Here is a 23,851-nt window from a genome sequence, read left to right as displayed (position 1 = left end):
GGCGACACGCCTACACACTGCAATTAAACACGATGCTCTGGCCTCAGCACGTGAGGATTGTGCGGCCTTCGCATCCGTCATCCTGCCTGCGGCACCCAGCAGCCTGCTGCCCACGTGCACGGATGACCTTCTGGAGACAGCTGAGATTGTAAGTAAATTTCCCCAATTCTATGTCTCTTAAAAAAGGAAAAAAATAGTTGGGGCCACTCACTGTGGAGGAATTCTTATTTCTACTCCCAAGCAGAACTCCTTCTAGAGATTGTACTTCCTCTGGGTCCAGAGATGGTCACCCCCAGGCCTATATGATTTCTTAAGACTCAGTGAAAACACTGGCAGGTGGCCTCGGTCACACGCCAGAGAGTGGAGCAAAGCCCCGAGTTGCTAAGCATACGGACAATGGAGTTGTGCTTGGGGCCAGAAACAACGTCTCCTGTGTGATGACAAACATCTCTTTCCATTTTCTTTTGCTTGGTCCATTTGCACAGGCTCAAGATAGTTGATGGGGTGTCAGGTGAGAGGTGGTGGGAACTCGGGATGTACCATCCCCCCAAAGAGCTAAGACTTGTGTATTGCCTGCCCTAGAGATGGTGCAGCCCTCTGCCTACTTCTATTCCTGTGGGCCGTATCTGCCTGACTTCTGCTGTGGAAGAGTGGCAGCGAAAAGACGAGATGGGAAGAGGGATGTTGACTTTTGAACATAACTCTTCTTCTCCTTTTTGTCCATTACCTGGTGTATGTGACATCTAAATTTTACTCACTAAAGCTGGAAAATCTGAGATTTCTAGTATCTCCACATTTAAGGCAAACTAATCTGTGAGTGCATGGGCAAAACAAATCAAGCATGAAGCCTTTCGAATATCTTCTTGTAACAGTAGATGCTAGAGAGGAAAACTTTTATTTCTAAAGAAGGAAAGGAAAACGTCTACAAAATAAAATGATTCAGGATTAAAGTTTATAGCCCTTCTGTAAGCTGCAGTGAGAAGAAAATGATCTAAGAGGAGAACTAATTTGAGGAGCAGAACAAGAGAAAAGAACATGCCATAACCAGCCTCAGAATTGTAAGCCCTTGTAAAGAGGATAGAGTTAGAAGGCTGTGTTCAATTCTGAGAAACCCCAATTTGATGACGGGAGACAAGGAGGAGGAGCAGTGAGGCCTGGAAGGGGCTGGCTTTTGGAATACCCTTTGCAAGGTGCCTTCTCTTTTCAAGGAGACAGTGTGTGGAAGGCATTTCTATTAAGAATTTATCGATCACGCAGTTTTCTTGCTAGCTTTAGCAGCTGGCTCTCTTTGCCCCAAGTCATTGACCTGGAATGAAAAAAGGGACACCACATAGGTGGGAGACACAACAGTGTTTGCTTGTGGCTGCCTTGTCCTCAAGGGGAAGTTTCTCTAAGGTCTGTTTCCTCTGGGCATGGCCACTGTCCAGTTGCCTGGATGGTTGTTCAGCTGACTCAACTTTTTCAAGGAATGAGCTCGAAGCCTTAAGGAACAGATACCTGCAAGTGATTAATAAACCAAAAACCACAGCGAGAAGATGAAAGGCTTTAATGAGGGAATAGTGCTGTAGAGTCCAGGCCTGCCTGACTCGAGGAAGGCTGGTCCCTGGCTGACTGGCTCCAGCCGCGTGAAGTGGAATTGAAAAGGAGGGAGGAACATTCTCTGCATTCCTTCATGCAGTGAGGAACTATGCAGCATCTTTAGATAGTTTGCCACCAATATAACGGGCTGGATGATGTCTTCTGAATGCAAAATAGCAAGAAGTAGGTCACCATTTCTTTTCCTTCCAGAGCAAATATTTTAAACCATCTCACCTGACAGCAGATATATTTAATTGCATTTTAAAAGGCTATAATATTATCCCGACACAGGGAAACTTACAGATGAATTAAATTGATCAACGTTTTCCTTTTTAGTGTTAAGACTGAATATCCTGCATGTGCAAAGTAATTACTGCTGGATGATTAGAAAACTAGGACATTTCCTCTCTTTTAACAAAGAATTCAACCTATAAAAACACCTTTTTTTTGCTGTGGGAGTGGGATTGGGGTGGGGGAGGGAACCTCAGAATATGGCTCTTCAACACTTCAATCGGCCACTGATAAGATTTAATAATCTAATCATTTGCTCTGGTCCTTAAAAGGAAAAAATGGTTTTGCTGATGGAATGGAAGAAGTAAAGAAGCTTTTAGCAATTTTCTCTGACTGCTCAGTGGACAACTGCAATGTAGCAGAAGCAGCAATACACTGAAATTACTCTGAATTCAGAAATTTAAGTATTTTCTGCTAGGTCACAAAGACAGTGCTTTCGAGAAGATGCATATTAGTGGAATGGTACAGATGACCTCTTTGAATACTCTGACAGAGGAGTTCTGGGTGCAAGCATCTCTCCAGCTGCACAATGGCAGGAACAATGGCTACCTGTGTGCTTCTCAGAGGATGCAGAAAATGACTGAGAGGACAAGTGGTAGAATGCTTTGGAATTCTGGGGCCATGTACATTGAAATTGGCATTGTTTTTCTCCTCCTTGGCTTAACTCACCTTTATGAACATGATGATGGGTTAAGGTAGGCATCATCACCATCTCTGGAGATCTGGTCTCACAGGGCAAGCAAGGGCATGGGTTTTCTACCAGAGGGAGGAAAGTTTCTGCTTCCCATGTGTTAGCTGTATTCTCTGTGCTTCAATGGAAAAGAGGTAGAGTGGGCACTTTGACACTGAAAAGAGCCTGGATTGCAGTCAGTACCATCACGGGAACGACTGTCTTGCCTTGGCATCGATTAGATTTAAATCAAGCCTAACACGGACCTCTCTCCATCCAGGGTTAAACCTCTGTTGAGCTCATCTCTGGTTTGGTTGTTTGCTCATCCTGCTGTGGGGCCCAGAGAGAAGTAGTTCACTCAACACCTTGTAAGTTGCAGACTCATCTTGTCACTGACAAAGGACAACATCAGAAAAAAAAATTAGCATCGTTTAATGATAGTAGGTGTGTGTGGGGGGGTATTGACAATGTAAAAGGAGTACATAAATGCCTTCTCTGTTTGGTCCTTTAAGAGGAGCTGTTCAGCTCAGAACACACCCTGCACATTCTGCCAAGGCACAAAGTGACTGAGGCCATCTAATCTACAAGAAGAAAAAATGATGTTATTTTTTTTCAAGAATCACAGGTTACTATGACAACTTCACACCCTCAAACTCTAATGAAAAACATTTGACTGGACCTCTGGCAAAGAGTAGAAAACCCCAAGCCCTAATCTCCTGTATTGAAAGAATGTGACCTCATGGAAGGGTGGTGAGATGGTTAATGTCTCTAAACCAACAAGAAAAGATTATTCTCCTGTGCCAAGGGATATAGCAAGAGGAAGTAGAAACCACAGATGGCCTCCAGTACATCCATGGCTGCCGTGGCTCTTGGGCACACACTCTCTGGGAGTCAGCCGTGGTCCAAGCTGTGCTCTTGCAGATTATTTTGTTGCCCTACCAACCGATATTCACTCCTGGGCCTTCCGATGGTTCAATGAGCATCGAATGAACTATAAAACCTAAAAGATTATCAGCTTGTAAAACTGAACAAATCTATAATGAAATGAAGGACCCAAAGGCATTTAATTATTGAACACATAAAATGAAGTATATTTAAAAAAAAATTGGTCAAACCGTCCTGTTAGTTATCATTTTAAAGGAATTTACAAGGCTGTTATAGATTATTCTTTTGGAATAATTCAGTTTATAGCAAATGCCTAAACTGGTTTCTTCATTGCACAGTATTTTCTCTTAAAATGGGTGCTTTAAAACAATTACATACATATTAAAAATCCTCATTTCTTTGCTTAATTAAAACCTTAATACTCTCAGACAACACAGATCTGAAATGGTGAAACCAGCAATTCCCCCTCCCACCTTACAACAAATTAAATTGAGACAAAATTACAAACACATTTCACTACATGATTATTATTAATAAAAATCAGTTTTTCTTTTTTTTAATAAAGTTGCCCGAAATGCAAGGGATGTGCATAGGTTTACAACTTAGTCATAATAGCATTTTATTCTTATTCCCCTGGGTGTGCCCCGTGAACGGAATGTACTTTGCTGTAGATTACAGATTGTTTTTGTCCAACACAGACACACCGACAGCATAAACGCTCGCGACTGTCCACATGCATTAAGAGTCAAGACCCAACTTCAAATCTCTAAAAGGTTTACAGGGTGCTTCAAAGAGACAGTATCACATTATCTGGATGTTACATAAAAGGACTTAAAAAAAAATACTACTCTAAAAAAAAAAAGAGAGAGAAAAAAGGCCTTTAAAAATTTATGACTGTTTTGTAATCACTAGACTAATTATTTCAAATAAATAAAGGAAAGAATGATATTCCAATCCATAAAATCAGACTCTAAAAAGAATGTAGTGTTCCACCCCCAGTCAATGTAACAGAGTCATTTTTTTATTATTATTAAAATAGATTATAGAAAGCAGCATCTATTTTGTGCAGTTTTTAGGGGCCTTGGAAATAAAAAGCTATGATTTCCAAAAATATAACATTCCAAAGGATTGAATAATACATACATTTAAAGATACATTTTATTAAAGTTTAGGAGAACTGATTAAAAAAGATACTGTCTCTTTAAATTAGTGTGTAATTGATTTTCTCCTCCTATCTATTCAGACATGACAATAATTATAAATGTAGGTCACACTACAACTAGGTAGTCTCTAGGGACCACAACCTGCTGACACAAGGCCGATAACAAAGAGGCTTTTCCATGTATGAGGTGGTTCCCAGTTATGCGTCAGATATCTGGGGAGAGGCCTAATAGACCCAGGAGACCGGGACCCACTGTGGGGCTGTGCACACGAGCTCAATGGCTTCCTCCAGATGTCTGATTGTTTCATCAATTTCATTGTTGATAATTGTGAGATCAAAGTAGTGTGCATATGTTCTCTGTAAGATATCAGACTCCTTCTGCAGACGCTGAAGAGATTCATCCTAAATGGTGATGGGATGGAGGTAGGGGTGGGCATGGGGGTAGAGAAGAACAAACAGAAAAGTCAGTTGGATTTTGTGTCTTTTCACATTTCTGTTTGTCCCAGTGTCAGAAATAGTCAACGCCAAACCTTGATGGGCCACATCTGGGCATGAGGCCAAGTCTGCTTCATGACAGCAGAGACAATGATCCCAGGGATGGTAGGTTTACAGAACTACGGCTTGAAACTGAGACTGCTCAACATGCAACAGGGGTCTCCACGACAAACCAGAGAAAATAGACACTCTTCAGCAAACACACTGCCCAGACCCAGACGGAGGAAGGCCCCTTGAAGTGCTGGTTATCAATGACTATTGTACCCCAGCTGGTCTTTCCTCATTCTTCTAACCCAGGCCCACAGGAGGACCTACGGCCTGGTCTCCAGCCACTCTCCTATTTGACACAGGGTTTCATTGCTAAGGCCAGAACTCTTCCATTCCCTTTTTCTTGATACTCTACACTCACTTGAGCCAGGCCCCAGAGCCCAGCTGCATTTGTACCAATAAGCTCTTGAGTTTGGACAACAAATTAAGTTGTATTTTTTCCTTTTCTATTAAAAGGTTCAACATGTTCCAGAAATTCAATTACATATAATGGCCCTCAATTGCAGGAGATGCCAGAGGCAAAAGCTTTTGGATGTTACAAATAATGAATGGAATAAGGCCATTTCCCAAACACAACACAGCAACCGGTATCTGATGAATTCCAAAAAATTGGTCTGCATTGGAAAATGGTCAGACAAGAATCACTGTTCATGGGTACTCACATCTGTTGTGAAAAAAAACTCTGAAGGAAAAGTAGCTACTAAATTTCAGGGAGGTTTGCTGCAGTAAAGGACTTTTCCTAAAGTCCTATAGCTTGCTACAGATTTTGAGAACTCTTGGCAGGGATGAGCCAACAGCAGGTGGCAATTTTGGGTCCCAAGTTTGTGACGCAAGTATAATTTTATCTGTAGGATGGCAGTCCTTTCAAGATAAGGATCTCTTACGGATCACCAGAAAGCAGTCCTCTGCCTCTTCACAGGTCAAATTTTATGTTAAACTCCCAATGGACAAGTTCAAATTTGAAACTGGGAACTTTGTGAGTCAAATTAATCCCTCTCACTCCCAACACAAGATAGGTGGGCTATTGGGCTCATTTGTTTATTTGATTAATACCTCTCTCCCCAAGTAGAATATAAACTTATCTTGTGTGCCTTGTCATCACTGTGCCCCAGCACTGCATAGTGCCTTGTATACAATAAGTGCTTAATAAATGTTATTGAAAGAATAAGCACTTGCCTTACTGATGTTGGTCATTACAGGATTTTATAAGTATTAAATCTATAATCAAGAGACAGAACAATCCTGGGGGACCAGGGTGACAGAGCAAGATCTCTAGAAAAAAATGAAAGATGCAGTGCCTTCAGGAATTCAGGAGCGCTAATGCTGGCACTGCCTTAGGGTCCCTACTTTTCCCTATGGCCCATCTGTTATTTGTAAAAGACCCTTTCTGATGAACCTGATGTGATGTCCCAGGTAAACCTAGGTTCTCTGGGGGGCAGCTCTCCGGAAAGGGGGTCAGAAGTGAAATAACAAACCATAGGAGACTTGACTGGTTCTATCATACCACTGCAGGGGAGCATACCAGAGCAGCTGAGAACTCAATCTTTCTCTCAGGACACTCTGGAGTGAGAAATTTCCTGCCTGTTTTGTCATCTTCGATAGGAATTTCAAAGCAAGACATGCCATGCTTTGAATGTTAGGTATTAACTACTACAGTGTAGATAAGACTCCAGTTAATAATCACCTTCTAAGGTCATATCCGTTGCTGTTGAGTTGATTCTGACTCATAGCGACCCTACAGGACAGAGTAGAACTGCCCCATAGGGTTTCCAAGGAGTGGCTGGTGGATTCGAACTGCTGACTTTTTGGTTAGCAGCTGAGCTCTTAACAGCTGCGCCATCAGGGCTACAGGGTTGCTATGAGTTGGAATCCATTGGACTACAATGGGTTTGGTTTTTCGATTTTTTAAGGTCATATGAGCACACTTTTTGCTTGCACTTAAAAAGCATAGTATTTTCACTGTGACTTTACAATAAACACAATGCAAAAATTCCCATTTTAGGAAACAGGCATTCACCACTGGTATGAGAAGGAACAATTCTACAAGGTCACTCTTCGGGCTAGGCAATTCTATTTGAATATACCAGTCCTGGGCTTCAAAAACCACCAGCAGAGTTTATTATTTGCTCAGAAATCTGGGCTGATGAAAACATTCAGGAAAATTTATGGCTGAAAGCATCACGTTTTAAATATAGTTCTCTTTACAAAAAAAAAATACACCTCCCTCTTAGGCATCTTATAAGATGAAGCTATATTTGCCAGTTTCTTCCTCAATAACAGCTTGCCTGCGTCCTTAACTTATATGTGAGCAGGGTTTAACTCAGTGAAAACAAAATGCCTTTATTCTAACAGCAAAAGCAAGGATGAGTGAGAACAAAATATCTACATTCTAAATCTATTAAAAGAAACAAGGCTGTATTTCATCACCTCCTAGATGGTACTTACAGGCAATTTTCTGCACCATTTTGGCAGCTATGGAAAATTAGTAAAAGGGCAGGAAAACAGGCAAAAAACAAAACAAACAAAACAAAGCAAAGATGATAATTCAAGAAAAATACATGGCAACAAAAGGATAAAGCTAATCACAGTGTGGAGTTTCTAACATGTTTGTGTATCAAATGAGGTGGGAAAGTTGAATTTTACGAAGGAATATACCTTTTGCAAATGAAATGACAGAAATAATTACTTAAAATATGAATAACATAGTTAAATCTACATATTCAATCTTCCTTAAAGGTATACAAAGTGAACATTTCCAAGCCTTGATTTCACTATGTAATAAACTTGGGTGACAAGGACATATGCCCTTGGATGAGTTTATGTCAGTGTTACATGTACAGTGAACAGAACCAAGAGTACTCTGATGGTTTCTATAACCTGCAAAAGTAATGGCCTTCAGGATAACTCTGTATAGGAGTCTTCTCTTAACTAATGAGCCTATGGTCAATAAGCACCTGAAACTCTTACCATACACATGATAACTACCTTTCTTATCTACCCAGCAACAGAAGGCCTTCTATGTAGACGCTGTACGAGATAGTGCATCAGCTCTCCCAGGCAATACCTCCGTGGCAGCTGCTGACTTGAGTTGAGTTGATAGGGGATAGAGCTCATTTCCAGATTTGGTAGTCTCCGGGGGCCTGTATATAAATTCTACATGGGTTCCACTCCAGGGGCTGCCTAGGGGAACGGGGGCAGCTGGGCTAAGGTCATGGATTCCTTATAGCTCTCTTCAGGCAAAGTGGTCCTTGGCCTAGAGGTGATGACTCCCCCTTGACCCTCACTCCAGCCCAGAGCTGGACCAGGGGTCTCTGCTTTCTTGGCACCATCTCTATCAGGAGAGGGAGTGGACTGGCAGCCCTGGAGGGCATGAGACTGCTGGGGAGCCTTCTGCCCTGGAAGGGTGAGGGGGTTCACCCTCCAGATAGACTTATTGATAAGGCCACAGGCTGTTCCATGAACCATTCTATCCCCATCCCGGTTCACTGCAGCAGATTTCTGCTGCAAATGTATACTGACAAATGCTTCAGACACTCCTGGGACTAAAGCTTGGTTTTTCCTAAGGATTCTGATCTCAGAAGAACCATACTGTCTATATTGCATAATTCCTAATACTGGAAAAGGACCCCAAGCTCTGGAAATCTGACTTCCCAACATCAACAACAAAACAGAGCTTCATTTAGTTGTCTTAAAGAGACCAGGCTTTGGTCTTATCTACACAACAAACATGGGTCCTTACAAGGGGGCATGTTCGTTTGGGAACTTATTTGAGTGATTCTTACCTCATTTAATCCTGGAGTAATAGTAGGTGCGGCAATAAAAACGACAAAAGGAGCAAACTCTGCAGTTCTCAGGACCTTCAGTGCCTGTGTGAAGAAAAAAAGAAAAAATTTAAAAAAAGAAATGACTAATGCAACTTTCAAATGAGCTAATAAAAAATTACACAACTGAAAAAGCCCTTGGTTTAAATTTTTGGTAAGGTATTATTACATTTACCAACTTCACTCATAACTTATATTCCTTTCTTCCAAAGGATGGACAACAGCCATCCAGAAAAGAAAAGTTGACAAACTGGACATTTTTCTTATGAATCTCATGAGTCAATTTCTTTTTCTTCAGAAAAGTGAATCCTGATTATGTTGGCTAGTGTTCATTTAAACATGGTTACCATTTTTCGCCTGAATTTTAATTTCTAGGAAATGCATTTTTGGGTAGACTTGGACCAGCAGGCTGGCTTCACCACTGACCTAGAGTCCACTTTGCCACATTTCAAATTTCAGCTTGCTAACCATGGAGAGAAAATACTGGTCACTTGTGTAAAAGTGAGGGCTGTGTTCACACTTACATAAAGCATTCTGAGCTTCCCTGATGAAAGGCACTTGTGGGACTCACTGGGAAGGAAGTCTCATGGTGGGGGGAGATCTTGCGCAGAAGCCTACCTGGCCTTTTTGTCTCAGTCCTGTCACTAAGGAGCTGTGTGGCTCTGGGCAACCGGGAGGCCTTTAAGAAAACATTGCATTCAAGGGAAAAGGATCACTGAGGCCCCTCTCCATTCCCTTCTGAGGCATCAAACCTGTTTAATTATGTACGTTACTAGTTTGCATAGATATACTACTGCAAAGCTGAAATCGGATGCTGCAGAAGCTGATTCTTTAAGGGATTGTTGCTTCAGCTCTCCCTTAGGGGGACACTCCTATGGGTTACAAACTTCCCTCCAAGAACAAATACCAAGATACACAGGTACACAGTTCACAGTGACTGACATGCAATTAATTCGTGTGTGTCAGGGGTGAATATCTCCCTGTCCTTTCTACAAGAATTTAACATTTCTATTCTGTTATCTACATATTTTGCTTTCTAAATAGCCTTTAAATTTGTTGGCTTTGCTCTATTCCTATTACTCCACCTCCTGCCTGGTTCAGTGTAGTAGCAATTAGACTGGTCACCCTGCCTCCAGTTTTGCTGCTCTCCAATCCATACTCCACTCTGCCACAGAATGATCTTTCTGAAATGCAAATCTGATCATGTCCCTCCCTTGCAAAAATCCCTTCAATAGCTCCCTCTTGGCCTTGGGATAAAATGTGCACTCCTTAGCACAGGTGTCAGGTCCCTTACAAGCAGGCCTATGCTTAGCTCTTTAGCCTTTCTCTGCCCCTTCCCCTCCATGGACCAGCCTCACTGAACTACTTTCAGTTTCAGAAAAGGCCAGACTTTCCTTGGCTTCCTGGTCTTTTTACTGAACCCTCCATTCTTTCTTTGCCTTCTCCACTCCCCTTTTTGCTTGACTGAGTAATCCTTTAGAACTCAATACTATTTTCTCTGGAAAGTCCTTGGTGAGCTCTTAGCCTCACTTAGGTGCCCTCCCATGTGCTCCTGAAGCACCCTGCACTTATGCAATTGTCATACCTATCACACTGGAAATGTAAGTCCCTGGTTACTAAAGGGGAAACTTTGTGAGGGCAGGGAAGCTTCTTGTTCAGCTGTATCCTCATGCCCAATATGGCAACTGGCATGAACTGCCTTTATGAAATGCAAATGAAAATGGAAAAGCAGTAAATATAATTTGCACAAAATTTATTTTGTCTTTGAGGCAGGTTCAACTAGACGGCACTCTGCGTTCTTGGTTGATGGGAATCTCTTTACCTCTTGGAGTATATAGGCATGTTAGAGACAAATTTGGTATTAAAGGTTTCAGCTTTCTTTTTCAGTACAAGGTTCATTTCCACTAGGATTATATTTCTGAATTTTAGTTAGGCACCATCTCCTTGTGGGTTAAGGGAATTAGCACCTTGTTTTATCACAGTTCTTGAACTGTTAAAGTCACAGCCTCAGATTTTCCTTGTAGGAAAGGTGGTAAAGCTTTCATATGTTCATTTTTTGAAAGATGTATTTTAGCAATTTGTTTGTTAATCCTTTTGTGACCGAGGACGTTAGCAAGGAGCAAATATCATGAAAAAGTCCATACATAGCTTAATCAAACTTAACAGAGGCCTTCACTTAGAAATGTCCTTTTCGTCAATATTATTGTGAGACTTTTTTTTTTTCTTCTTTCCTGTGCTCATAAATCAGGTGAATATAGGGTCAGCTGAGACATAAGGTTTCTTAATCTACCCTTCTCCCCGCCCTTCCCATCACATACACACATCCACACCCACACCCACAGCCAGCTTCTGGGAAACTGAGATGGGAAGAAAGTCCTAATGCACAGGTCCTACCCTTGCTTCCATCCCAGAAGACAGAACTCTGAGTGCCAGATGGAAGTCCACACAGCCCGGATGCTGAATGGAACCCGTGGATGAAGTAGAGAATGACATCCCAGGCATGAAATGGTCTCTGCTCAGTAACTCCAGCCAGATATCCACCCAATCCTTTGAATATTTTAAGTTCTAGCCTGCTGTCACATACAACACCAGAAAACAACCTACTTGGAAAACATGAGTTTAGCTCCCTGTAGATTATCATTCTCTGCACTGCATTTAGTCTTAAATAAAGACATGAGGGTCACTCGGCACTTAGTGCATAAAACTGTCAGTGAAGACCATGTCCATTGTATTGTCTAATGTCTCTTGTATATAAGACTCATGTTTTAGTCCTTTAGCAATTGATTCCAAGGAAAGAAATGGCATGCTTCTTTGTATTAAATGAGCATTATGTGTTCTATGATTGCTAAAACGTTCAGAGTCAAATTTAATGTTTATCCCAGTAACTACAGTCACCCTGTCATATATTTGCTTCCTCCTTCTTTTCATGACTTTGAGTTTCTATTTCTATCCTATATTATCATATTTAAAAATATTGTAAGATGTCTCAATTCTAGTGTGAGATTTTCTTGTCTGCTAGTCCTGATATCTTCAGCAGAGCCACCACACACACATTTCCTCAGTTGTTCTTCAAAGTCTCTCTTCCCATACTTTGCTCTATTTATGGATCTCAAGTGAATGCTATTTGTTGTGCAATTTCAGGGTCACTTTAGGGACAGGAAATGGAACTGTTTCATAAGGATTACCCTCCCTCAGGCAGTTAATACGTGACTTTAAGATCAACTTAAAATCTTCTTCCTTTCTGATGCATGATGAGACACAAATTTGTTAATGTTTACAAAAGGCAAATCTGTCTCTCTGAACCCCAGAGAAAGAGGGAGAGAGAGAGATATCTCTAGAAAGATCACTGAAAAAAAGCTGGATTTAAAATAGCCAAAGTAACATTAACATTTAAAGCTAATTGTTCAGTTCTCTGTTTTGGAGATCAATTGGTTTTATAGCTCATCTATGGCCAGTAATTAATCTCAGGTTACCATCCACTTCATTTCTAGAAAATCTTCACCCACAGCTACTGTATCCTCAGGAAATAAAAACTCATTTGACTCAACTACCCAGGAACAGATATCTGTAAGACTTATCTGGCTTGCAAACTTAAAAGCACATAAGGGCAAGCATTTGAGTCATTTTGTACAGAAATCTAAGGGCACAATGACCCCAGAAACAATCTTAACAGAGCCAAGTGGTTTAACAAAATAGCCCCTGGCTCAGAACCTGGTTCTTGGTTCCCAGTACAGATTCATAACAAATGACTGAAAGCTAGCCCTTTCATGGTGACCTTTCCTTCTGTGGGCAAAAGCAAAACCATAAATATTCTGCTACCGTTAACATTTTAATGCTGAAAACAGATAAATCAGAATAAAATTAAAAAACTAAAATCTAAAATTGTGACATGAAGTTCTGATTACACACTGGAGCTATAATTATTTCAACTTGAGGGACATGAATTATTTTCTGAATCATGGCTTTACTTTCATGAGAAATAAGTTCTATAGTTTTTCTTAGGTTTGACTGCCTTATAGATTTTTCTAAACCTTAAAAAAAAATTAAGAGTTTAAATTGCACTACTATATACAAAGGGGAACATTGGGAAATGCTGCATTTTGAGGATTCTTTTCTAGTATGGTCCCATGAAAGGAAGTTGGGATTTATTGTAAAAAAACAAAATAAAAACCAATAAAGGTTCAAGTTCAAACCTCACTTGCAGCAACTGGCTGTAAAACCTTGATTAAGCCACAATTACATTAAGCCTCAGCTTCCTCATCTATAAATGTAGATATTGATATCTCTATCTCTTAGGGTTATAAGGATTAGTTAAGACAGCAGGAATTAATAGTACTTGGCTGCTAACAAAAAGGTTGGAGGTTTGAGTCCACCCAAAGGCACTTCTGAAGAAAGGCTTGGTGATCTACTGTTGAAAAATCAGCCACTGAAAACTCTATGGTCTCAACAACAACAAAAAATAAAATAAATTAAAAAAAAAGAAAGAAAGAAAGCCCTATGGAGCACGGTTCTACACTGACACACAAGATTGCCATGAGTTGCGGTTGACTCGGTGACATTTTTTTTTGTGTGTAATAGAAACACAACCTATTGTCATTTTTTAAAAAGCTGTGTTACTAATTTTTTCCAGCTTAATGTATTTACCATGGTGCTTTAGGTTTAAAATTGGACAACAACATCTTATATGGAATTACTAGACATTTGTATAATTTGGCCTTAACTGTCTAAAATAAGTTAAGATGGCACAAAGTATTAGACCTGAACCAAAAGAGCTAAACACTATTGTCACATGGTCTTTAAAAGGTCCACATGTAGTGGAAGTAGCATCAGCTGTGGTAGAAGTGAGAGAATTTTAAAGAAAATCCCATAAGGCACTTCTCCAGTTATGGACAGTTTTTGATGTACATTGAGGAAGGAATTTCATCCTCACCAGCTCTTATTTATATTCTTAGCTCCTGGCACACAAGTGTGTTGAATCAAACTGTCAGTGAGATACAGTAGAGGCGGCATTCTAACAAGCTGGGGCAGGAAATGGGCACAGAGAAAAACGTCCTAAGGAGAAAGCCTCCCTGGAGCAATGAGCCTCTGCCTGAAAGCAAGTCATTTGTGGCCACAAGCATCCTGAAGGCAGGACGAAGGCCTTTCCCAGCTCATGGAGAGAGTAGGCTGGGAGCAGAGAAGCCTGAGGGCGAAGCCCAGTCAGTGCAGTCTCTGTGGGCATCCACAGAGGTCAGTGTGAGACCAGTGCTGGGCATGAGGCTAGACTGGGCAGTTTGTAGCCCTGGGAGGAGAGCCTGGGACCAGAGTGGTCAACCAGACTGACAAGAGGAACATGACCTGGGTGATCCCTGTTCCCAGGGCAACTGCCCAAAGAGGCTAAGGCAGAGAACAGGTTGCCTATGGTCTGCCCTTAGAGATGGGTGGACCTGAGAGCTGACAGTTCTGAGTAGTGGGCACACAGGAAGCAGGAGAGAAGAGTGCAGGTGAACACATCCAGCAGTCAGGGAGCAGGAGAAACTGCCCAGCCTGGGGCAAGAAGTGCTCTGGTGCCAACTGCAACAGGTCAAAGTAACTGCTGTGGATGTCCTGATGAGGCCAAGAGAAGTGTCTCCCACTCAGCAGTGCAGAGCAATGCATGAATGTGCAAGGGCAAGGAGACGAGAATGCTGAATGGTAAAAGTGGAGCAGCAGCAGCGATAGCAGTGGCGGTGGTGGCAGCAGCAGCAGCAGCAGCGTTGGTAAGGCAGAAAGCCTTAGAAATTGGACTTGGGAATGCAGAGGGAGTCTGAGGAGCCCTGCAGCCAACATACTGCTAGAGACATTACTACCAGCAGAAAACGACGTTCAGGTGAAGACCAGTGTGGAACCCAAGGAGAGGATGTCGAAGACCAGGACCAGGATTGAGACTTTCCCTCTAGCCACCCCTGGCCAGAAGATTTTTCCAATCCCTAGTAAGGAGGGATTAGTAGTTAAACAAAAATCAATCTGTGTTACACATCATATATTTAGTTTTATATAGGTCCCAGTTAATGGTTAAGTAAATGGTACAGTGTTCACCCTACTGTTGCTTTCCTCCCTGCCCCCTTAACCAGATTCTTTTGTGATTTCCAAAGTTCCAAATTAAATAACCCATCAGGTGCTGTAAATAGAAAATGGGTTAACCCAACTAGCCATGAAGTATCCTGGAGCCTAGTAACTGAGCTGTCAGGCTCCAGGTCACACAGACCCTGGCTATGCAGGCTCCATCCTCACTTTGGGGATGGCTAGGGAACCAAGTCTCACACAGTGGCCCTTGAGCAGGGACTTGCCCTGCCTGGGACAGCCAGGTAAGCCTCCCAGTGAAACAGAGTCTGCTTGAGGGGAGCTGGTCTACCATTTATGCAGGTGGTGTACAGCTTTCACTTATAAATGATAATGAATTTTGGGTACAGAGCAGTCTTAGAAATGGCAGACCAGGGAGTTACATGGGCACCCACAAGCCTCTCCTGTAACCCACCCTGATGTTTAGAGCTCCCCTATCCTTTCTACTGTGCTTTAAGTCTGCTTCTACTTGGTTTGTCCCCAGAGATGAAAAAAGAGCTTGTCAGCATTCTCCACATAAGGCCTTCAGCTTTCTCTTTTTCAGGTTTAGTAATTTCTATTGCTTTTGGCATAGGACTTATCTATGGATCATTTACTCATTTCTGTGCCTGGCTCTCCTTTGAATCCTCTCTAAGTTCTCCATATCCCTCCTAGTTTGAGCTCAGGGTCAGGCACTGTCCTCAGGCAGAGAGATGGCAGAGGCCGAGAATCACCCCGGGGTCTACACCTCCTCACCATCTGGCATCCCCTGGGCTCACTCACGCTGGCTTTCATAAAGCTAGTGCTGGGTTTCACACCCAGGCCCCAGGATCAGATCTGCCTGCTAGTGATTAACATAAGATGCTGGCAGACGCTCTGATGGTCCAGTGTGATCTGTACCAAGAGAGGAAAAGTGGCTGTTGTGATAACGAAGTGCAAGAGTCTTATCCTGAGGTCAGATTATTGCAGAATTTCTGGCAGGCACAGACCCAATCAGGTACTTTATTGAGTTTCTGAGTATAACAAACCTCATAAAAGAATAATCTCTGCTTCCTAAGTACATAGTGTGTGCACTGGGTCCAACAATTACTTTGCATTCTAGACTGTTAACCCACGATGCCTTGATTACTGATGCTTTCTTGCAGTTTATTAAATTATTATGCAACCCATGACCTTCTGATGGCATCTTTGATTTCAGAATCTGAGAGTAGCATGCAGGCAGGATGACAGGGGATTGGGCGTGGCTGGACATTACCTGAGGCTCCACGTCCAGTATTGCAATCAGCCCCTGCTCGTGGATCTTCCGGATGGTCTCCAGTTTTGTCCCATACATCGCATCTTCATGGCTGCCGTACTCCAAGTACTCATTATTAGAGATGTCTTGCATCATTTGGTCATGGGATACAAAGTAATAATTCTTTCCATTTTCTTCATCTTTCTTTGGAGGCCTGGTTGTATCTGCAAAGTCACATGTCAAGAGAGATTTAAAAGGCTGAGTTTATGAGTTTATACTCCCAATGGACCTACCAAAACCCCACTTTCTTCTTAAAATCTTTGAATTCTTTAGTATATGTCTCACATCCTCTGGTCCCACTCCCAGTAGCTTTGTATAAGTAGAAATTATATCTATCTGAGTGACATCAAACTGCAGTAGCCAGTTAGTTGTTTGGCTTGATGAATCTTTCAGTGTTTAGATGAAGAGATGTATTTCATCCCTCCCTCTAAGAGTAACATAACTCACTATATGCCTTAACGCAGTTAGGTCTTGAGCAGAAGGGAAAACAATAAAAAATGGAAAAATGAGGTGGAAAAGGCAAAGGATGGAGGTCTGTGCTTGACTGTCTATAGCTGTGCTGTCTAAATGTAGTAGTCTCTAGCCACATGTGGTTATTTACATCTAAATGAATTAAAATTACATAAAATTAAAAATTTAGTTCCTCAGTCTCACTAGCCACATTTCAAGTATTCAATAGCCATATGTGGCTAATGGCTGCCATATTGGACAGTGTAGATATAGAACACTGCCATTATCAAAAGTTGAAGAAATGGTATACTGTATTAATTTTGTACTAAGTTTAGTAATCTTAGTAGTTAATCATATGTTATATACACATTTGGGATCAAGTATTTCAGAGAATAGACATGATTGAGGTCATCAACCTTAAGCTTTAAACCAAGCTAGTTAATTGGCCATTTGATAACCTGGAAGTTCAACTGTTACATGATAAAGAAGAAACTACATTAGCCAAGCTTGCTGTGTTCATGATCTAGATATAAGGAGAATTAAAGGACCATTTCAAAGTGTTTTGATAGAAAACCCCAGTGGCACTAATTGAAATGATATTTAATGATTTCCTTTTTGTGTAAACCAGACAGGGTTGTGGGATGAGAGTGGTCTTATGAAGCCCCACGGCTCTCTGGGGTGTTGGAGATAGTAGTAAGTGGTCTTGGCACTGCTTCAGAAAGGCATCTGAAGGCCTGACAGCATGGAGCCAATCTTCACATTTTCTCCTGTGGCTCTTAAACATCATTCTCCTTTAGCGCCTCCTACCCTGAACATAGCTCTAACTGGCAGAAAGCTTTTGGGATTCAAACTTTAAACCTTAGAATAATGATGATGATGATAATAAAATGATAGTGGCAAGATGACTACTCTTTATCCAGCATTGGCTAAGTGCTTCATATACATTATCTCTAATCCTCTTCACAATCCTGGATGCAGGAATTACTTCATTTTAAAGTTGAGGAAACCAAGAGGGCAAGAGGTTAAGAATGAAAAACCAAATCCATTTCTGCAGAATTGATTATGACTCATAGCAACCCTACAAGACAGAGTGGAACTGCCCCAGAGGGTTTCCAAGGCTGTAAATCTTTACGGAAGCAGACTGCCAGATCTTTCTCCCAGAGGTTAAGAATAAGATACAGAAAATAAGGGGAATAAATATCTTACAGATTTATAATTCTTCATAATAAACAACTAATGGTATATTAACTGGGTTTTAAAAGTGATAAGTCAACCATTTAGGTACTGATTAAGGAAAATATTGTTATGGAGAAAACTACGATTCTCATTTTTCTGAAGAATAATTCATCTGTGTAATGTTTATGAGACACTGTTGGATAAATTAGGTTACAAACACAATGAATGAGACCGATTTTAAATATATATATATACACACACACACAGACTAATACACACACGCACACACACATGTTAGCATTAAGAGGAGCCATTTGAGGGGGTGGGGATACTGTTAACTCATTTTCTTGTTTTTTTTTAATTTTCCTAATTTCCTATAATGAACAGTGATTTCTTATGTAATCAGAAAAAAATACATAAATTACAATATTAAAAAAGCAAGAGAAAAGTCTAATTGAAAGTGAGACATTGCTTACGTGGAATAGGGTATGCAAACCGGTCCGGGTGCTTAGTAATGAGGGTGTTTTTTATGTGTCTTCTTCCAACACCATGTGCACCTATGTCATTTTTAAAAAAGGAAGTTAAATTTTTTATTGTTAATAATGCTCACAAAATGTTTTGAAGATGAGAATAAGAAAGCAAGCCACGTAAATAATCAAACTTACCTAATAAGACTAGTGTTTTCCTTTTGAATGCTGGCAGTTTTACTACTTCTTCATATGTAACAAGATCTAATTGATCAAACACTAAAAGGCAAAGATTTAGAAGAAAGGTAAACTTGCAGAACGAATATTTCATGTCTGAAATTATACTTTTACTGGCAAAATTAGAGTTATAGTAAAACCATGTCTTAAAAAATATGAATCCAACTTATGGTATACAGCTCACATGTAATTTTAGTCATATAACCTTTAGGAAGAAAATTTTAATTTTAAGCCCATGAAAATGCACTTTAGAACAAGGGGCATCCAAAGATAGGTTGAGCGCATGCATAAAAGTCCAATTCTAGAAGATACTGCATATATTTTAATGTAGTATCCAATAAATCATATGAAGTTATTCAACTGCACATGCTGTTCCCATTTCTGCAATTCTAAGAAATCAGCAATACTAAGAAGAAAAAGTCTACAGACAGTGACCAACATGAATAAAGTATGAATGCAACTAAAGTTAACCAAGAGAGAGGTCAGCTAAATCATTTCTAGAGACGGATGAGAAATGCACGGACAGCTGGTCTTTAACTTCATGGTTCCTTCTTTCAACAGAATTCATGGAGGTAGCATGCTAGATTCTTTCCAGGTCAACTTCTGTAACTATGATTTCACAAGCTTTTGAAATGAGCATCTCACAAGTTTTATTATAACCCAGATATCCATTCAAAGGAAAGTCTTAGGTATATAAGTAGGGAAACATGCTTCCCTGGGCCCCAAACCTTGTCAGCCATTACATGCTCAGCCTGTGTGCAGTAAATAAGGATGGACAGAAATGCAAAAGAGCATTAGGTAAGGTCTGAGGCTGGGAAGCTTTGCAAAAGGGGAGTTCTTCAATCATTACAGACTGAGAAGAAATATTTTTTGAAACCTGTCTTTTAACAAAATCATTGCAAAAACAATGTCAAGCAATGTATGAAGCTTTCCTGAAAGGATGACCATTCCTGTTGAAGTTTAATGTAGTCCAATTCTCACGCCATTTGAACATTCTCACAAGCAGGCGGAAGTCGTATGTCTACAGTTCCAGTAATAATTTTTGCATGGTAATACCCCAAATGTTGTCAGGCACACACTAAAATTTCTTTTTTTTTGAAAGAATATTGAATAAGCCCTGAATTTTACAGGGGTTCAAATAATTTTGGTAAAATTGATTCCATGCTGTACTAAAAGAATCTGGATGCTTCAGTCAATCAGTAAGAGAAGCTTCTACTCCCTGAAACGGTATGGTCAAATGGTTTTGAGTACCAGCTCAGTCCATATTTATGATCTTCCCAGTAGCAAAGAACCTTAAAATGCAAAATATCAGAAACCAAAAACAAAAGTATCATTCTCAAAATATATTTTTAAAAAGGAAATATAATATGTTAAAATAAGGGTCAGTGCATGTTAATGGGTATTTGCGCATTTGTTTTCTTTTGATAACTTGATTCCATAAAGGCTGAATAAAAGACTTTAAAGCATCTTCTCTAGCAACAGCTAAAAACCAAGAATGTTTTCTGTGCTTCAAATGCGAGATTCACAAAATTAAAATGAATATGAGGTACCCTGTGTGATGGAGCTAGCTAGTAATGCTGCAGGGGTAATGGAGTGATGAGACTTGCAAAAATAAAATCAAGAGTGCTTATGGCATTGCTTTTTATACCTATCGCCCACTAAGTAATATTTTCTTCAAGAAAGAGTATGTCCATGGAAGAAGTACATCAACAAACTGATATATTTTAATATATAAAAATAATCAAACATCTCACAAAAGAGCAAGATGATGATGAAATAAGCTTTCTGAATGGTATGCACAGCCTGCTCTCTCCTCTAATGGGCTGCCACTTTATAACTCGATTCCTACTGAATTAAGACTTGTCATTTTTATAAACACAGAAGAATGAGTTAGATATCAACAACGCCACAAACAAATGAACAGATATGTTAAACAACAATATTTTAACTGTAAACAAGTAGCACGAGGAGGTTACTGTGGTCCAAATGAAATTACCACATGGTCAAAGGGTTGAGAAATAACAAAAAAGGGATATTTTAAAATAAGAAATACAAGGAATATAAGGAGAGCACTAAAAGACTGAACTTTTAAAGGTTTTAAGTTGCTTGCTGATTAAAAAAAAAAAGGACTTAATGAAAGGAAACAGTCAAAAACAAATCAAGAGGCATAGTCATTCAACAGGTTACTTACATGCACAGAGGCCATTGGGAGTAAGACAGCATGAAAAATGTACAGGGGTCATTGAAATATGGCTTTTAATATATTAGTAAAATAAAAGTATAATACGCACGAAATAAACTTTATCATGCAATATTCTAAACACAAGGCAAATAAATCACATTAAGAAACAAACTCATTTTAATAAAAATTCAACAATACCCTTACATAAAAGCCAGTGGATTTTATATACTAGCATACGCACAGAAATTTTATGTGGGGATAGTTTACAAGAAACCCTTTTCAGAGAGTGTACGTGTAGAAGCCTTTCACTTTTTATTTTGTACCTTTCTACACTGTTTGCAATTCTAATCATGAACGTCTATTACTTTTATTATTAAAAAAATGTGCCAACAGGCCAACAGGGCAGTGAAATTATAGACCATTTTTTGCTATCTTTAGAGTTCTCTATATTAAAGAAAAAAAAGTAATAGCTTTAGAAGGTCAACAATACTAATTCGTGGTATTAAGCATAATTTAACCACACCTATGAATCTTATGTTGGTATGTATGCATGTATGTAAATAAAAACTGGAGAAATAGGATGTTTAAATACCACTGCTCAGGGTCCTAATATTTTTAAAAACAAACTAACAAAGACTTTAAAAAAGAAGTTTATATCAGTAACTTGATCTAAAGATGCCTTTTGGAAGTTCTGGGTCTGCGGAATCTCAATACTTCAAAAGAATAGTTCTTTTAGCAGTATGACCATGCTTTTTGCACCAAACGCCTGAGGCTGAAAATCTTTTACATACTGCAGAAAATATTATTTGCTGTAAACACTACACACACCATAATCAAATCTATTCTCAAGGCTTCAGAAATACTATCAGTCATAGTTTGCTCATATTACCTTGATCTCCTGGTAAACTATTCAACATTCCAGACACTTCTTTTAATTATTTAGGTAACTACTTTTCAGTTGAATCTTTTCCATAAAAAAATCCTTTACCATCAAATCCTTGTCTCCGTTTGAAAAGCTACAAACATCTTCAAACACTGTAAAAAGCTCCAATTAAAAAAAGGCATTGCACACAGGTAACATTGGGCCAAGGAGTGTACACTCATACACCTACAGTGGCCAGGCAGCTGATGTGGTTGAATGAAGTGGGCCAGGTGCAAGAACAGGGAGTGGTAGAGGTGGTAGGTCCTGGAGAATGAGTGTCCACCCAAAAGGGACATCAACAGCCTAGAGTCGCTAAGAGAGAAGGTAAGTCCAGTGTTGCCATGTTCTGTTTTTTCAAGGGAAGTCAGAAACTGAGATTTTTATGTTAAATATCTTGATTTTTCAATTGATAACTAGTTAAAATTATTTCAAACACTGTATGTATGGGTCAAACAAAATTTGTCTATAGGTCATATTCAGTTAAGGGGCTGCCACTTTATAATGTGAGATACAGGCAACACAGTTTGAACAGAACCCTGCCTTTAATAGTTACGTGGAATTTTCTGGCAAAAATGTAAGTAATTAATTCTAGTATTAATGCTCCCATCAGTTCTAGATATTGACAAAGTTCCCATCTTTCATTTTTATTACAAATATTAAAACTTCAGAATTTGATAAGGTTTGGATCTTGATATCAATATATGCTGAATTCTCAAAGATTTGAAGCAGGAAACAAAACATATGGCCCTTATTTTAATTTAGTGAATACTATGGGAAGAACAAAGAGTATGCTGGATTTCACAATTAACTTCTGAAAAAGCCACGAAAAAAACTTCAGAAATATGGTTTGATCTGTGGTCCATGAGTCATTTGGCTAGTTCTTGGTACTAAAGAGTATCTCAAAGCATCTGCCTTACTGATAAAGGTCAGTAGTATTAGTTTCTCTTTTAGAGCAATTCTTTAGACAGGCAATTCAGCATATTAGGATGAAATTTCACTATAGCTAAAAGTAGAATGGCTGATAAAATACTTGATTTTCCTTCCTGACAATTTCATCTCCTGTAAAGGAAAAGTAATCACTAAACAAATGGTTTTTCTAGAATTTATAATGAATGGAGGAGTTGGCTGGTGAAGTGGAAGAAACTCGAAGAGATGGTGACAGAAAGGAATGCTAGGCCTTGTCAGGTAGCATATTTCAGAAAGTGTGGGAAAAAAGCTGGGCATCTCTTCATGATCAGGGAAACTAAAGGGAGTGAGAGCTCACAAGTGATTATTCTTTGGGGAGGGAACTTAAAAATATTCTGACTATATCATCACTAATAAGCCCAACACAAAGTTCTACAAAGAAACCTGAGTGGCATTGCAAGGACCTTCTAAGCAGATCAGACTTCCTTTCAAAGGGCAAAAAAGGATAGCCTCATATGCAGTGATAAACACTGACATGTAGAAGGAACAACTCCTTAAGCATGATGAATGAGGAAGGCTCTGATGCCCAGGAAGACAATTGCTTAGGACAATGCTGAAGATAACAAAAAAGTGGTAGTGGTTCCCTCCTCCCCTCCTTTGTTAGTTCTAAGTTTATAAGAACTTAGATAGGTTCATGGTTTGGGATAGGAGGCATAATGTCAAATGACAACAGAGAAAAAGCAATCCCATCCTAACCCTATTAGGATCTTGCCTTCTATATCAAAGGGGGCACCCTTCAAATTTGACGGGCAATACACATGTGGTGCAATGGATCGCTTTTGTGTGGCCTTTCTCGCCATGGTCTTGTAACTCCAACCCAAGTGATTGGGTGGGACTGTGCAAATAAGGTAACTGTGGCCCACCAAGGGGACTGGTCAGTTTTTCCATCCTGCTAGGTTTAAAAGAGAGCCAGTTCCAGAGATGATAAGGATTCCACTATCACCAAGGAAGGAGAGCCAAGAGTAGAGTGTGTCCTTTGGACCTGGGATCCCTGTGCTTAAAAGCTCCTGGAACCAGGAGACCAAGAGAGAGACAGCTTTAACACTAAAGACGGCGAGAAGCAGTGGCAGAGAAATGGCAGCAGGAGAGACCGGCGGGAGACACCGGCAGGGGAGACCCACAGGAGACAGCGCCGTGGGCTTCTTGG

At 40.1% G+C, this 23,851-nt stretch overlaps 1 protein-coding gene across 4 annotated transcripts in view; it reads right to left on the bottom strand.

The window, feature by feature from the left end:
- Positions 1-2,320: 2,320 nt before the first annotated feature.
- CASK (calcium/calmodulin dependent serine protein kinase) overlaps positions 2,321-23,851 on the bottom strand; it is a 419,299-nt gene continuing 397,768 nt past the window's right edge. The window contains exons 22-27 of one of the 4 annotated variants that reach the window (XM_012555680.2): positions 18,596-18,676; positions 18,407-18,487; positions 16,266-16,468; positions 8,912-8,995; positions 4,840-4,988; positions 2,321-2,931 (exon numbers count right to left, since the gene is read on the bottom strand). In XM_012555680.2, the coding sequence (XP_012411134.2) occupies positions 2,898-2,931; positions 4,840-4,988; positions 8,912-8,995; positions 16,266-16,468; positions 18,407-18,487; positions 18,596-18,676 (632 nt within the window). In that variant the 3' untranslated portion in view covers positions 2,321-2,897. Of the gene's footprint in view, positions 2,932-3,606; positions 4,989-8,911; positions 8,996-16,265; positions 16,469-18,406; positions 18,488-18,595; positions 18,677-23,851 lie in introns of those variants that run through there. The other 3 variants (XM_004376921.1, XM_023731908.1, XM_012555681.2) reach the window with 3 other exon arrangements.

The sequence above is a fragment of the Trichechus manatus genome, unplaced genomic scaffold (genome assembly GCF_000243295.1).
Source record: "Trichechus manatus latirostris isolate Lorelei unplaced genomic scaffold, TriManLat1.0 scaffold00046, whole genome shotgun sequence".
Classification (NCBI taxonomy): domain Eukaryota; kingdom Metazoa; phylum Chordata; class Mammalia; order Sirenia; family Trichechidae; genus Trichechus; species Trichechus manatus.
The sequence above is the reverse complement of the archived record's forward strand: the minus strand, read 5'-3'. Positions and strand labels throughout refer to the sequence as shown.